The sequence below is a fragment of the Coturnix japonica genome, chromosome 11 (assembly GCF_054131305.1).
Source record: "Coturnix japonica strain WE chromosome 11, WE-NBRP24, whole genome shotgun sequence".
NCBI lineage: Eukaryota > Metazoa > Chordata > Aves > Galliformes > Phasianidae > Coturnix > Coturnix japonica.
This window is the reverse complement of record NC_140673.1, coordinates 18476790-18491606: the sequence shown is the minus strand read 5'-3', so window position 1 is coordinate 18491606 and position 14817 is coordinate 18476790. Positions and strand designations below refer to the sequence as shown.

The 14817-nt window shown below is 37.8% G+C and overlaps 1 protein-coding gene across 3 annotated transcripts in view; it reads right to left on the bottom strand.

Moving 5' to 3' along the window:
- The window catches only part of LOC107317574 (vitellogenin-1), a 72203-nt gene that overhangs the window by 7480 nt on the left and 49906 nt on the right, over window positions 1-14817 (bottom strand). For 2 of the 3 annotated variants that reach the window (XM_085512254.1, XM_085512253.1), the window contains exons 20-28: window positions 9340-9493; window positions 7438-7657; window positions 6447-6616; window positions 4949-5743; window positions 4812-4868; window positions 3793-4026; window positions 2582-2788; window positions 1543-1685; window positions 884-1022 (exon numbers count right to left, since the gene is read on the bottom strand). In XM_085512254.1, coding sequence (XP_085368380.1) covers window positions 884-1022; window positions 1543-1685; window positions 2582-2788; window positions 3793-4026; window positions 4812-4868; window positions 4949-5743; window positions 6447-6616; window positions 7438-7657; window positions 9340-9493 — 2119 coding nt within the window. The remainder of the gene's footprint in view (window positions 1-883; window positions 1023-1542; window positions 1686-2581; window positions 2789-3792; window positions 4027-4811; window positions 4869-4948; window positions 5744-6446; window positions 6617-7437; window positions 7658-9339; window positions 9494-14817) is intronic. The other variant, XM_032446247.2, reaches the window with a different exon arrangement.

Below are 14817 nucleotides of genomic sequence, written 5' to 3'. Positions count from 1 at the left end.
TGTCAAAGTGAGCAGCATCCATTAAAGGCTGAAAAATGTCACGATGTGCCACTGTGGTAAGATTTCTTATTTTTGTAGATATAGAAGACATTTACCAAGGGCATCAACTTAATGCCTAATGTTCCTACTCCTTCATTATCATGTAATAAAGATCCTGCAATTCTGAAGCACAGCAGAAGGTTAAAGACACACTAATTTCTCTGTTTATGAATAGCGAGCTGTTATTAATTTACTACAGATCCATAGGGGAAAACTTTCAAAGCAGTGCACAGGGATTTGGTGGACAAGGACCAATTAATCAGTGGGATTCTGCAGATCCAGCCTGTGCAAGCTGCTCTGAGACTGTAACTAACTGCTTCAGTTTAGTTAAAGCTGAGTTAAAGCCACAGAATTATCTGTGGCTGTTTTAACTTGCTCAGACCTGTCTCACAGAGTGCAGTCAACTGCAGCTGTGGGACTGAAGCACAAACATCATTAGATGCTGCACTTGGCTGCTGCAGAGTGCAAGATGTTCTCAGGGTCTCCATTATCTGCTCTCAGGCCCATATACATCTCACAGAACTGTCACATAGGGTAAAAAAATGCTGTAAGCATAGAGCAGTCATATTTGAAGCAGCCTGGGCCTGGGCTTAACTACTGTTCTCAGCATGGAAATAAAGTATTTCAATATAGATTTTTCTGCTTTTGCTTGTTGTCCTATTTCACCGAGGCAGTACAAAATCAAAGATTACGTATTTCAATACTCATGTTATCAGGTATATAACAACTCCTCTAAAATATATGATTAACTTTTAAAATTTATTTATTTATTTATTTTTAAATACATAAGTATGAAAACAAGTAAGTTGAAAATCCACATAGACAAAGAAAAATTGACACATACCCCAGGAGCTTTAATTACTGTATCGATTGTTCGTGGAGATGTTGCAGCTGCCCGTACAATAAGTTCACGAGATGGGTTTCTCTGATGTGCCTCTGAGAAGCCCAACACAAGTGCCGCACCAGGAATGTACTGCATAAATCTAGAGATAAATAAGATGTGACAAACTCAGCTCCACAAGCAAAGAAAGGTATTAGAGGGTGAGTATTGCTGGCATTTCTGAAAAAATTGGAGGAAAATAAGGGAAAACTGAGAAGTCAAAGTACTTTGGCTAAAACAAAATGTTTAATTTTATTTTAAGGAAATGTGTTGTTTTTATTTTTTATCATTTTAACAGTTTTTTGTTTGTTTGTTTGTTTGTTTTTTAATACTGAATAGAAAGACATTTCAAAACAAAGAGGCATTTTGAACTGAAATATCTAATCATTTAATAAGGGAAATTAAATTAAGCATGTCAAATTTTAAATAATTGAAGGATGCCCTTTAATATGAAGCATGTGGGGGAACTAGAATACATTCAAAGAATACTCTTGTGCCTCTGAACTTGTGTTTTCTCAAAAAATATCTGTTCAAAAAATCATTCAGTTCTTCCAGTGCATTTATAATGGCAACTAATGTAGAAAAAGGCAACACAATAGTTAAGGAAAAAGCAAACTACATACGCTGTGCTTGTCTTTTTTATCCAGGAAGGAACATTTCCCCATTGTACCTTCAGCTGCACGGCTGGCTTCCTTGCCAGTTGGCCTGTGGTAGCCAAGGCTGCTATCCTGTAGTCTCGGCACTCCTTGCCCCATTTCATTCTAGCCTTTATGGACAGGAAAACAGACATCCAAATTTCAGAAAAGAATCATAGAAACATCATTAGTAATTCCAAAATAAAATATTTTCTTCTTTCCTGAAACTTCACATTGATCCTTTATGTTTCCATGGCTTTCACTCTAGATAGGCTAAGGCTTGCTATAATTTCCTGAGATTTCCTTAAACTTGGTAAGATAATGATCAGTATATATTTTGTTCTAGAAGAAGATTGGACTAAAATGTCTATTAGTCTTCTTCAGTACTTCCTGTATTGAACCTCTACATTTTGAATTCTGAAATAATGGGATGAATTAGTTAATTGTTGCTGCAAAAAATATAAATTTATAGATAGTCATCCAAAGACTTGTTTCCTTTATAGGTGCACTGGAAGCACAGCACAGGAAGGAGTGGAAAAAAATTTATCATTTTCTCAGGTTTCAACCCATTATCTAACCTTAATTTTTCTGTTATCTCATATAAATCACAAGAAATAGAGTGTTTCAGATGCCTTTGAGTAATTGATCTTATGAAACGAGTTATAGAGAGAAAAACGGTTTGATTCCCAGAAAAGCAAACTTGAATGATAAACAATAAGTAGGTAGAAATATTTTCAAACTTTTAAAATAATTCTATAAATACCATTTTGATGCATCTTGAAAATAAAAATTTTGGGGGGAGTCAGATTTTGAAGTGGCTGTTTTTTGTTTTGTGTTTGCTTTTGTTGTGATTCAAAAGGAGAGTGAAATCTATGAACGTTTTCTGATTTCTTAATGAAATTGGAGCACATTCAAAATACTTATCTATGCCCTGTTTGGACTTTCTAATCAGCAGGTGCACTGTGCTTATTTAAAAAACCGTGGGCCTTTTAAATGTCTTGCTTGGCAAAGCTGCCTGTGTACTTACCTGTGCTTTCAGAGGCAGTATTACAGCATCAGCACATGCTTTCCAATTGGTTTCAGCCAGCTGAACCACAACTAGTTGCACATCAACTTTGGCAGCATCGGAACGAACATATGCTGTAGCTTGATAACCTTGATTTTTGTTGTCACTTCTTACTGCCTGTGCCACAATCGTAATGCCAGGTGGAATTACGTCTCCCAGGAAGTTGCGCTGAAAAACAACCCCCAGCCATCTGTGCTTAAGTATTTCAGTGTATTCACTGGAGAGCCTACAGTCCGGATTACGTATGCCGATAGCAAGTAGAATCCTCCACCTTTCAGCAGTTTAGTTTATGGTACATCTTATCTTTATCTCCAGTAATTAAGAATAATTTTGATTTCAGTCTTAGTTATTTCATTAACAAGATAAATTTTCAAGGATGCAATTGTTTTCATACAAGATCATCCAAGATTCTTCTATCTATCTTTTTACACTTAAGATTTTGTGCATTATTGTGATATTCAGAACAACTGTCTACATACATATTGGATATCAACATACAGTTATACACATGCATAGTGTATTCTACCATACGATTGCTTCTTCAAACAAATTATTCTGAAATTCTTTGTGGTGGCAGAGTTCCCATAGACATTTTCTGCCTTTGCAGAACTACCTGTTACTCAGCACGGTTCTGGAATACCAAGTGTGTATTAAAGATAAGGATGATCACTGCCTTATGGGACTTTCCTAATCAGTAATAACCGTGGGCATTATGATTTTATTTACACTCAGCATGCACTCACAACCACTAGGAGGAATTAAGTTGGTGGGTTTTGGTTTTCTTGTTTTGTTTTGTTTATTATCGGTTCTTTAAATAAACCTTAAATCCCTCTAACTTGCATTTTTACCTAGATTCTAAGTTTTTTAACTTAGGAAAATCTGGAGTTTCATAAGAAAAAAGAACTATTTTCCCCCTTTAATTTATATCCCATCTCCTTTTATTTTCTTCAATCATTTTCTGACCCAGGCTTTCATGTACAGCTAATGCCTTTAGAAATGAAGGACAGTGTAATACAGAAATCAATAAACAAAACTCCAAGGTAAAAGGAATTTGGAAACAATATTTTTACAGGGGGAAAATGAACCTCAGTGCAGTGTAAGTTTCAGTTTACAAACTTGACTACTTCCTGGTGCTGCCTGTCTAAGCAGGTGTGCAGCTTCTGAGATACTACCTCATGCGTCAGGCTGGATCCATGTCTGTGGTGAGTGCTGGCTCCTCTGCTTGTGGGGCTTCTCTTTGAGCTGTGGGTAGCCTTTTCCACATGATGGTGACTGCTGCTACTGCTACTGGAGCTGCTCGTGTGGCTTTTCCTGCTGCTGTTGTCACTGCTGCTGCTGTTGCTGTGGCTGCTTCCAGACTCAGAGGAAGATGACGATGAGCTGCTTGAAGTCCTGTGGCCTGAATGCTATGAAACACAAATAAGTTAAAAATGCTATAGCCTCTAATTTTAGTGTAGACATCAAAATCAGAGCTATAAGCCTCCTTGTGCAGGCAACTTAGACATAGACAGCATGTGATTTTTATCACGAAGCAGACATGAAATTTGGTTGGGATGTGCTTTATATCCACCTGTACCTCTCTGCAAATAGGAATGCCATGCATACAGTGATTGCAAATGGTGACAATATATTGTCAAGCTCTAATGTCAGACAAAACTAAACTTGAACTTAATAAGTGATTATTTAGAAAATATATTGAAAAAAAAGGATAATATTTAATTAAAAACACTACAAATCATCTTTCTCTTTCATAAGCAGGACTCATAACTTTGTAGGTGACACCTACAAAATTTGTCATCCTTAGATGTACTTAACATACTTCTGTGCAGTAATGCATACTGAACCTGGCTTCTGACACAGAATGATTTTGACTGCCCCAAATAATACAGAAGCAGTTAATACTGCTGGAAGGCCCTGCTATTTTATAATTCTCTAATGGTCTTTGTTAGCTGAGTATTTTACAGCATCTAGCTGAAAGATATCCTTACCAAAAGGCTGCTAGAACTGCAACAGAGGGATGCAGTACAATAGTTAGGATTTTAGTAATAATTATTCTTATTTTGTCAGTAGTGAGTGATATTATTAGACAATATGGAATGGTCAAGTGAAATGAACCAAAGCCTTCCAGCAATATGCTTGATTGTATCAGCTCCAGCCACCATAGCAATGTGCAATTGAATTAGGCACCTACCCAATGGGTGTGATCAGACCTGAAGTGGAGCCGGTATACTTTTGGCAGGTATGTTTCCTGCAAAATTCCAAAAGAAAGCTATTACCTACTCAGTGAAGATCACCTCCTAGTAGAAGTCAAAGCATTAAAAATGTTACCCATTCATTAGAAATGTCGTAACTACTGTGACTGTTAAATGGGGAGTTGACACGTTTAGTCTCAGCTTGTCTGTCCTGTTTCCACTGGCGATGGGAAACGCCAGAGCTTTCACTGCTGCTGCTGGTGCTACCGCTGGTGCTCCTGCTGTTGCTGCTGGCTCTTCTGCTGCTACTGCTGCTACTCTGTGTTTTCTGTTTCTGGTCATGGACACTTCTCTCTCCTTCAGCTGCGCTGGCATGTGGAAATGATGTGGTCTTGGACTGCTGCTTAGCCTTCTGCCTTGTACCAGATGCTTTGCTACTACTGCTGCTACTGCCCTTGCTATTGCTTTTGCTACTACTACTGCTGCTGCCTTTGCTGTTGCTACTGCTGCTACCACTATTGGTTTTGCTACTGCTGCTACTGCTTTTGCTCTTGCTGCTGCTGCTACTACTGCTTTTGCTGCTACTACTACTGCTGCGGCTACTGCTACTACTGCTGCTGCTGCTACTATCACTGCTGCTGCTGCTACTACTGCTACTATCACTGCTGCTGCTGCTACTACTGCTACTATCACTGCTACTGCTGCTGCTGCTACTACTGCTACTGCTGCTACTACTACTTCTACTGCTGTCCCCAAATGGGTAGAATTTCTTTTCTTTGGTTTTGGATCGCCTTGACTTCAGATTAATTTGAGTGCCTCCTTGCGATGCTCTGTTGTCAGAGTCACTGCTGGAGGGGGAGTTCGTTGTACTCTCAGCGCTCTCACTGATGCTGCTGGCACTGGATGAGGAGCTTCTGGAATTTCTTGTTGCCTAGTAGATTGGAAATCATTATGAAAACCATTAGAAACCATTGGAAATAAATAGAAAACTATTTTTCTATGTCTCTACAGAAAAATAGATACAGAGAGCTATCAATCTCTCTGCTGCCTTAAAAGGCAAGATATAAGCCTGAGATAGCATCCTTTGCAATAAGGATAGCATCCTTTGCAATAAGGATAGCATACATTGCAATAAGGTCAACACATAATAATGTACCAACAACACAAATAAGTAAAACAATACTCCAAATCCCCATGTAGATACTGTTGATCATACAGTTATATGTGACTAGTGTTAGTAGTGATATGGCTGTAACTGTGATTACCTCAGAGGAGTATATAGGATATATATAGGAATATATATATATATAGGAAGGTGTCATACATTTCTGACACAGTTGTAGTAACTGAAAGGTGCTAGCTACCATCTGGACCCACAACATCTATTTTGTATCTTTCATGACTTATTGTCAGAGAAGCCTACCAAACCAACATGCTCTCCCTAAAGTCCTTTACCATATTTACTGCAAAAGAAATGAATTCAATCAAAAGACCCACAGAAAGCCTTGTGTACCCCAAAGCTTGGCTTGATTTTCCAACTCTTGTTTACTGTCTAAAAGGGGAGGCTATTTAGTAAAAGAAATAGAAGTAACAAAGCTTCCCACAAGCCTAGAAGGGGGTTTTTGCAGCAGTACCTGGTTATCGCTGTCATCAAGGATTTTTTTCACTCTTTTGATTGCTCCTTTGCTGGAAGATGCTTGTGCCTCTGGATCTTCAAATGTTACCAAACGTACCATTTTTGTAGGAGCTTGATCTCCTGCCTGAATTGTGACTTGTATTTTTTCAATAGGTACATCTGTGTAGACTGAAATTTCACAACAATTAGTATTATTGTTAATAGTAGTAATTGAATAATAGAATAAGCCATTTTTATTTGCTGTTATTTGTTGAAATGTTTGTGAATTGAGTAACTTTTAAAAACTATTTCAGCAAGAGCTAAAATACATACTAGCAATAATAAAATTTAGAACCTCTTCGTGTCAATAAACAAAATAATCTGTTTAAGATTCAAATCTAGTGAACTGGATTTCTTAGCTAGATAACACTACAGGAGGGTGAGTTAGGCATCAGAAATTAAGGCTTTCCTCTTGAGTTATAAAGAATGGCCCAATAGTTATGCCAGACCTAAATTCAATGGCCTGCTGTGTTTTAAATTTTTATGATCATGGATTAAGACATTTAGGACTAGATCCAGGCAGGGTTAATCCTTAATTCCCTTTAAGAATCTGGGTTTTTAAACTGTAGCTACAGGACACTGCATTAGATCTGTTGCCCATGTCCAATTGCTCTGTGCTTGCATCCCAAATCCAACGATTCAGGACGCATCAGACATGCTCTGCAGGTGCACATCATCTCTGTGTGATGCTGGCCATGCTGAGAGGTGCTGCATTGCATGGCCACTTCCTAGGAGAGCTGGGAATCGCTGCTCAGGCAGAGAGAGCAGGGGTGGATTCATGCTGCAATGGAGTTTGCTGACAATACTGGCAAGGCCAAAAGTTCTAACAGTAGTTTTAGTGGCTCTTAAGGTACAAAAGACACATATGTGTACGTACAAAAATATATATATATACACACACACACACCAACAACAGTTCACCTACCCACCCATTGCACAATTGTATTTACCTGGCTTGAAGCTCATTCTAAGGTCATGTTCTCCAATAAAGTAATAAAGAGGCACATTTTTGATAAATGCTGCATGTACACTTTTCTTCTCAATGCACACTTGAACCCCAAATGTACTTGCATTAGAGCACATGGACTGAACAAATGGCTCCTTCCAGGAAGAAGAATGTCCAAAGGAGAAGGAATTTTCCGATGAAACATCTTCTACAGACTGTCTGTCCTGTTAGATAATATACTCATCAAGTAAAACTAGACAACAGTAAGAGAAATGTTTACATGCTATCAATTCTGTTTCAGAATTATGTTTATAGATATGTTTATTCTACAGAAGGTACTAACCAGTGGGAGATAGCAGATTGGTTTTCAACTGGACAAAATTTTCAGCTAAATGGCTCGACTAGACTAGAGCAAAAAAAAGTGCTTGAGGCCATAAGACTGGAAAACCATATCACAAAATAATTGTAAATATTTCATTTTGCTTTCCTAGAGTATTAGACTATGTTAACAGATTCACGATCAATGTGAGTGTGCTCTAGACTGACTGAAGTCTTTTCTTTTCTTTTCTTTTTTTTTCTTTTTTTTTCTTTTCTTTTCTTTTCTTTTCTTTTCTTTTCTTTTCTTTTCTTTTCTTTTCTTTTCTTTTCTTTTCTTTTCTTTTCTTTTCTTTTCTTTTCTTTTCTTTTCTTTTCTTTTCTTTTCTTTTCACCACAGAGCCTTTATCTATGTACATGCAAATTCTGTCTCACTTGTGGTGTGACTTGAAAATATATCAACTAGAAGATCACAGAAACTTCCTAGATGTCCAAAGCATACCAGATGTTAGAAATTTTCACTCAAAAGTGTGCCATGTACATGTGCTAAGTGATGTTTTTGGAAGAATGAATTAAAATTAGAATCAATTCCATTACATGAGAGCTACAATTTCCTGAAGAAATAAAGCAAATGGCAAAAGAAACATGACCATACATTTTCTCTTAATATGCAACACATACTTTGCAGCTAATTTTTTACTCAGTTTATCATGTCTCACAAAATTCCAAACTTGTATTTAAGGCACTGAAAAACTGGAATTTTTAAGCTAATCCTTTCTTTCCAGAGGGAATGCTAATGATAATGGGAAATGGTCAAGTTTATGCCATTTTTTCAGTTGTTGCACATTCAAGAATAACTGCAGAGTGATAAATTTTCAGAATGACCACATAGGCACAAAGATTTTTGCTTGTTCCAGGATACTGGAAACTGTTCCACTGACAGTACTTTTACCCATTGACTTTTCCACAGGAAAGTGCTGTACTCACCCTTGTCTCTTATTTTATCTGAAAAACTTCAGAGCTGCAGGATGACAATGAAACCAGAACAGCACAATATATTCCTCACCTCTGTCAGTTTTCCATTGAATGAAATGTCATAGTGAGGCCTTCACAATGCTGCCCATCATAGAAAGCTTGTAGTTCCTTTTATGGAAAACTTTAGTTTAGGAAGTCATTTGACTTGACACACAAACTGCCATCCATCCTTGAATCAAGGTGACTATAGGCAGTAAATTTAGCTCTACAAGCTGAATACTGGAACATCTTGTGGAGTATTGCCTGTCCCAGGAATGTAATGATTGCGTTATGGCTGCAAAGAATTTTAAAGATTGTGTGCCTATCCTGTAGATGGCAGTGCAAAATTAATTACTAAAGCAAGTGCTATTGCTTTTGAAAAACTGGTGTAAGTCTGAAGTGATTACAATCCTGTCTTTAAAATAATGTTACTACAGAACTATTTGTGTTGTTAGATTGAAAGTGACTTATTCTGTACAAAGTAACACTGGTCAGAGATGAATTATACATTTTCCTATGGGGAAAATAAATTGTATTCTCCTGATTAAAAGCCAAAGAAAGAATAGTCAGACAGTACATCAGTTACCCTGATGTTATCAGTCTCGCCTGATGCAGAATCCGAGTCAAAGGACATCTTCATTATGTCAGGCACTGCTTCAGGTAGAAGAACTGGAGTCATTTTACTAGCAGCCAAGTCTTCAATATTTCGTGTAACAGCAAATGTCTTAGAGCTGCAGAATAAACATTAGAGGGAACCTGTATTGATAAAGCACTGCTGAGGAAAAGACCTGAATAATACCATGTAGCACGTACTCAGCAACAAGTATGATGCCTTGCAAATTGCTTTGTAGATATTTACATCTTTTCTATTAGTTGTATTTCCAAGTACTGAATGAATAAAGATATGGACTGATCTCAGTCCAGAGGGCTTGCAGTTAGGCTTTCAGAATCACAGGTATCAGTTAAAAGAACAGTACTCTATTGGATCTGTGTAAGTCTAATGCCTTGAAGAACAGCTTGCTTAGAAATCTGCCTGTGGGTTAAATTATTAAATTTTTTAATCTCATATATATATATATATATATATATTTGTAAATTTTTTATATATATATAAACTTGTGAACCTTCACTGCTAAACTTGGTTTTCACTTCCTTTAGCTGCCATACTGCCATAACTCAGAAGAAAAAGAAAAGATGCAGGGGATTAGTGGCTTCTAAATGCTCTAATATTCTAAATTGCTCTGCAATATTTTTAGCCTCAGACAATCAAACAAATGTTTCTAGTTTTGTCTAACTGCACTTGTATATCCACATGCCTTAGAAAGACATCACAGGGAGATATGTTGGAATGTGAAGAACACATACATAAATATATGAATATATATATAATATATATGAATATATATGAAAATAAATGAAATACATAAATGTATTTCATTATTTGTTTAGAGTGCTGTGGGTCTCAGGAGTCTTAGTCAGAATCAAGGGCAAGAGATATAACGTGCTAAGAGGACAAGTGATATAAGTGGCATGAGACCCTTGTGGCCAAATATCTTGACTCCTTTGTCCTGTGCTCTTCATAATAATATCTTCATAGATATTGTTACAGTGCTGCAAGAACCATGAGTTTTGGTTTGGGTCAGACAAATGTCTTGACTATTGAACACTTTTGACAGATTCAAACCTATTTCTTTGAGCTATTAACATTGTGCTAACTCTACCTTATTAGTCATTTATCAGAGCTAACATCCAGCTTACAATTCTACACATGCTGCTTCTTATGTATGAAGTTGATCTGCTTGCCCTGGGGCTTTTGTGGTCCGTCAATGGAGGTGGCCTTTGTGACAGTAAATGGAAAGACGGTCTGCAAAATGGTCTCTATTTTAATATGGTCCACACTGTACTAGCCTAAGCAATTCCAATCTAACCTATATGAAAGATAAATTTGTATTCATTTGATAGCACTCTCTTCCTCTTGAAGGCTCCTACTGTGCTGTGTGCACTGTAAAGCACACAATTGCACTTCATGTGGAACACCTCAATAAAACGTGTGTCACCTGTGGGCTTTGTTTTCTTTTCCATCTCTCTCTTTTTTTTAGATAAGGACATGACAGCAACGCTCCACGCTGGGTGAGAGGAGAACCTTGAAGAATGGAATCTGAAATATAATGTTCTCCCTAACAAGCTGAGGGGATAAAAGAAAATACAAATCAACTTGCATTTCAGATGTCTCATCTGAGTAAAGGGACAAAAAAGGAAATGGTTTTTATTTTAATCCCATTCAATAATTCAAATGACCACTGAACAGCAGTCTGGGTCTCCAAGCAGAAAGCCCTGGGGTTTCTTATCCAATTTTTAAATTTTTTAAAAATTTTTTTTAGGGTTTTTTTTTTTTTTTTCCTTATGCCAATAGTCTACTCCTGCCACCTAATGAAAGTAGAGGATCGATTCCTCCCTGTTGAGCACAGAGAGCCGACAAATGTAGCTGCATCACAGGTGACACATGTCAATGTCTGCAGAATCACACAGTACTGTAAAAATAGGCTGCAAGAGCCAGCTCTGGTCCTTTAACAAGAAAAACAGTCACAAAGAAGGCCTAAAGCTATGGTATGAAAGAATGTGTTCTCTCTGATCCTGCACAAGGGAGAAGAAAATAAAAGGGAGATTTTCCAATATGTATTAGTGTATTTTTTGGATAAGAGAAGAAGCTGTGCTATAGTATAAGCCAAATTCACTGCAGGGGTAAGGGACAAGTAATTCAGCTGTGTTGGACCCACTGGTATTTCAGGTTGTGTGGCCTTACACATATCCCTAATTCAGATACAGAAGAGCTCAGTGTCTGTTTAAAACAAAAATAATAACCAAAAAGATCATTGAAAAACTATTTTTCCGGTTTTTAAAGCACAGCATGACATCATATCTAAAGAAATGAGAAGCAAGAGGCAATTCCACAACCAGAGCTTTAGTTCTCTTTCTGCTGTGGTGAAATGAAATAGCACATATCCTTCTGACCTTGGTGCAAATGTGTCATGAAAACAGAGGTTTGGAGCACAAGTCATTGCCCTCCTCTTTCCCCTGACAAGCAGTGTGGAAAGCTCACACAGCTCATGTGATACACACATACACTTCCTGTTCTGCATTTTCCATTACATGTTGTATACATCATTTTAATTTCGTAATTCATCATATAAGTAAGATGCCCATGTGAAGCAATTTCTGCTTATCCTACAGTTAAAACAAGCAAAAAAGCCACATGGTAGGAGCTCTCTTCAAGATGATGTAGATACTTCAGTAGCCTATCATTATGAATATGTGATATGTTTGCAAAGTGCATTCTTTGGCAGCTCTAAATATTTATACTTTAATCACGGGGCTTTAATTTCCCCTGAAATTTATTTGATTTTTACTTCATCCTGTAAATTTTGTTTAAAAGTATGTTTTAGCAACCATTTTGCTTGCATCAAAAACAGTGTTACTAGCAGGAACAGGGAGGTAATTGTCCCCCTGTACTCGGCATTGGTGCGGCCGCACCTCGAGTACTGTGTTCAGTTTTGGGCCCCTCACTGCAAGAAAGACATTGAGGCCCTGGAACGTGTTCAGAGGAGGGCTACAAAGATGGTGAGGGGTCTGGAGCACAGGCCTTATGTGGAGCGGCTCAGAGAGCTGGGATTGTTCAGCCTGGAGAAGAGGAGGCTCAGGGGAGACCTTATAGCTCTCTATAACTTCCTGAAGGGAGGTTTTAGTGAGCTGGGGGTTGGCCTCTTCTCTCGTGTAATCAGTGACAGAACTAGAGGGAATGGTTTTAAGCTGCCCCAGGGGAGATTCAGGCTGGACATTAGGAAGTATTACTTCTCAGAAAGGGTAGTCAGGCATTGGAATGCACTGCCCAGGAAGGTGGTGGAGTCACCGACCATGGGAGTGTTCAAGAAACGTTTGGATGTTGTGTTGAGGAATATGATTTAGCTGAGAAGTATCGGTAATGGTTGGCCTAGATGATCTTGTAGGTCTTTTCCAACCTTGATAATTCTGTGATTCTGTGATCTGTAGTATACCAAATAATTACACTAAAAGAGCCTAAAAAACAACTACTATTTTAAGTAAATTTAACTTTGATGGGATTGAATTGAAACACATGTTGTATATTCTCTCCATGGTATGATTAATTATAGTGTTCTGATTTTTACTATAAAGGAAGTCGGATCCTTCATGTGCAAACTCTGTCACCGAAGTTTTGAGGACAGAAACTCCCCTTGAGTTTCCCTTCCACTCCTGGAAATTTATATAAATCCCACAGCTGTGACAGGTTATAACCTGTACAGCATGTAGGACATAACTGAACTAAATGCTATTGAAAACTGTTTACTACTCGTGTCTGTGTGTGAGAGATGAAAAGGAAAATAATATTACATCCTGACCAGATGTAATGACATGGGAGTATAGACAGTAACTCAGTGACCATCAAAGCAAAATGCCTAATACTAAAATATTTTGAAGAGAGCTTATAAACAACTGAAAGAGCAATGGCTTTCTAGAACCATTTCTTTCAATAGAACATTTAAAGCTAACACAGGAATGTGTCAAAATACCTCTAAATTATTGCATGCAACAGGTTCCTTATTTTTTAGTGGAGCTGTGCAAAAGGGAGATAAAGCCTATATTTAACTATGATTTTGGACTCATTCTATTTAGAACATACATGCACACTTTCTCTCAACATATTATACCTACTTTCTCTCAACATATTATGCCTGCTTGTTTCTCTTCATAGCTTTAAGATTTTACTTTGCTTGTTCTTTGACCTCCTCAGTGACGTGGTTCACTGACACTGTTACATTCTCTAGTTATTGCTTTGTCTTCACTTGTACTCATTGCTGTTTCATTGCTCTGTGTGATTCCCACCAAGCATTTATTTTGTAAGAGTGAACAGGAATGCTTTTTGGAGAAAAATTGATGGTACTAGAAGTTAGCTAGTGAGCATTAGCTTTCTCATATACTTGGCATTATAGAGCTATTTCCAGCTGACTACTTCTCTTTATAAATGATAACGCTGCAGGGTCTACAGGAGAGCTTGGGCAGGAACTCATGGACTCCTTGGCTGCAGTCCTCTATTTCTTACACTGTCTTGCCTTATTCAATGCATTTGGCACCTTTGTTTCTTATTTAATTCCATCTTCAGTCAAAGGAGGAAAATATTTATTATTTTGATTTGCCAGAAGGATTCTTCTGCCAACATTTGTAGCTCACCTTGGGGCCCTAAAATTCATCACAATCTTCAATATCCTCATTCCAGTTCAGCATCCTTATTGAGTTCATTAATATCCACGTTGCCCAATCCAATAGTGAGAGCAAGTGAAAAAAGGTGCCTATTGTCCCTGGTGACTGTCCTGGTCTTCATAAGAAAATGAACAAAACATTTTGGTTTGTGTGCCACAGCAGCTTACACACAGAAAATGGGTGCTCTCTGAGCTTCTGAAACATTCCCTTCTCTATGTGGAGAACCTGACTACAGTCACTATTGGTGGATCTGAGGAATCATATTAGGGAGGAGGATGTGATGTCAAATGCTGAATTGTCTGGTCTGTGACCAGTGAAGAGCAAGGAATAATGACCTTTGTGGTGGCTAAACTGATGAGACCTGCAGAGCTTCTCTGGGCCTGCAGCCATGAATGCTAATTGCAGCTGGATCAAGCAACAGAGCTCTTTTGTTATGTCTGTATTCCTAGAGCAGAAACTTGTTAACATTTCTGCAGCTTGTATAGTAGCTGATTTTTGTTGTCAGTAGTGTTTTTTCCTGTGTTATGAATTTTTAGCTTGTCTTTCTCACTGTTTTTTCATGTGTATGTGAAGGTTTTCAAGGCTTTGGTCTACTGCTTTGATTCCTTGGACATATTCTTTCTGTTTCCTCCCTCTCTTTGTGCTTGTATTTCCATCTGTTTTCATTTGTTTGGCATCTGGCTACAATAGTTTTCCAGAGCGTATTGTAATTGAATACACTGATAATAAATCAAGTAGACCTAACAGGCAAGAAAACCAAATGGCAGCCACAGGAAACAAA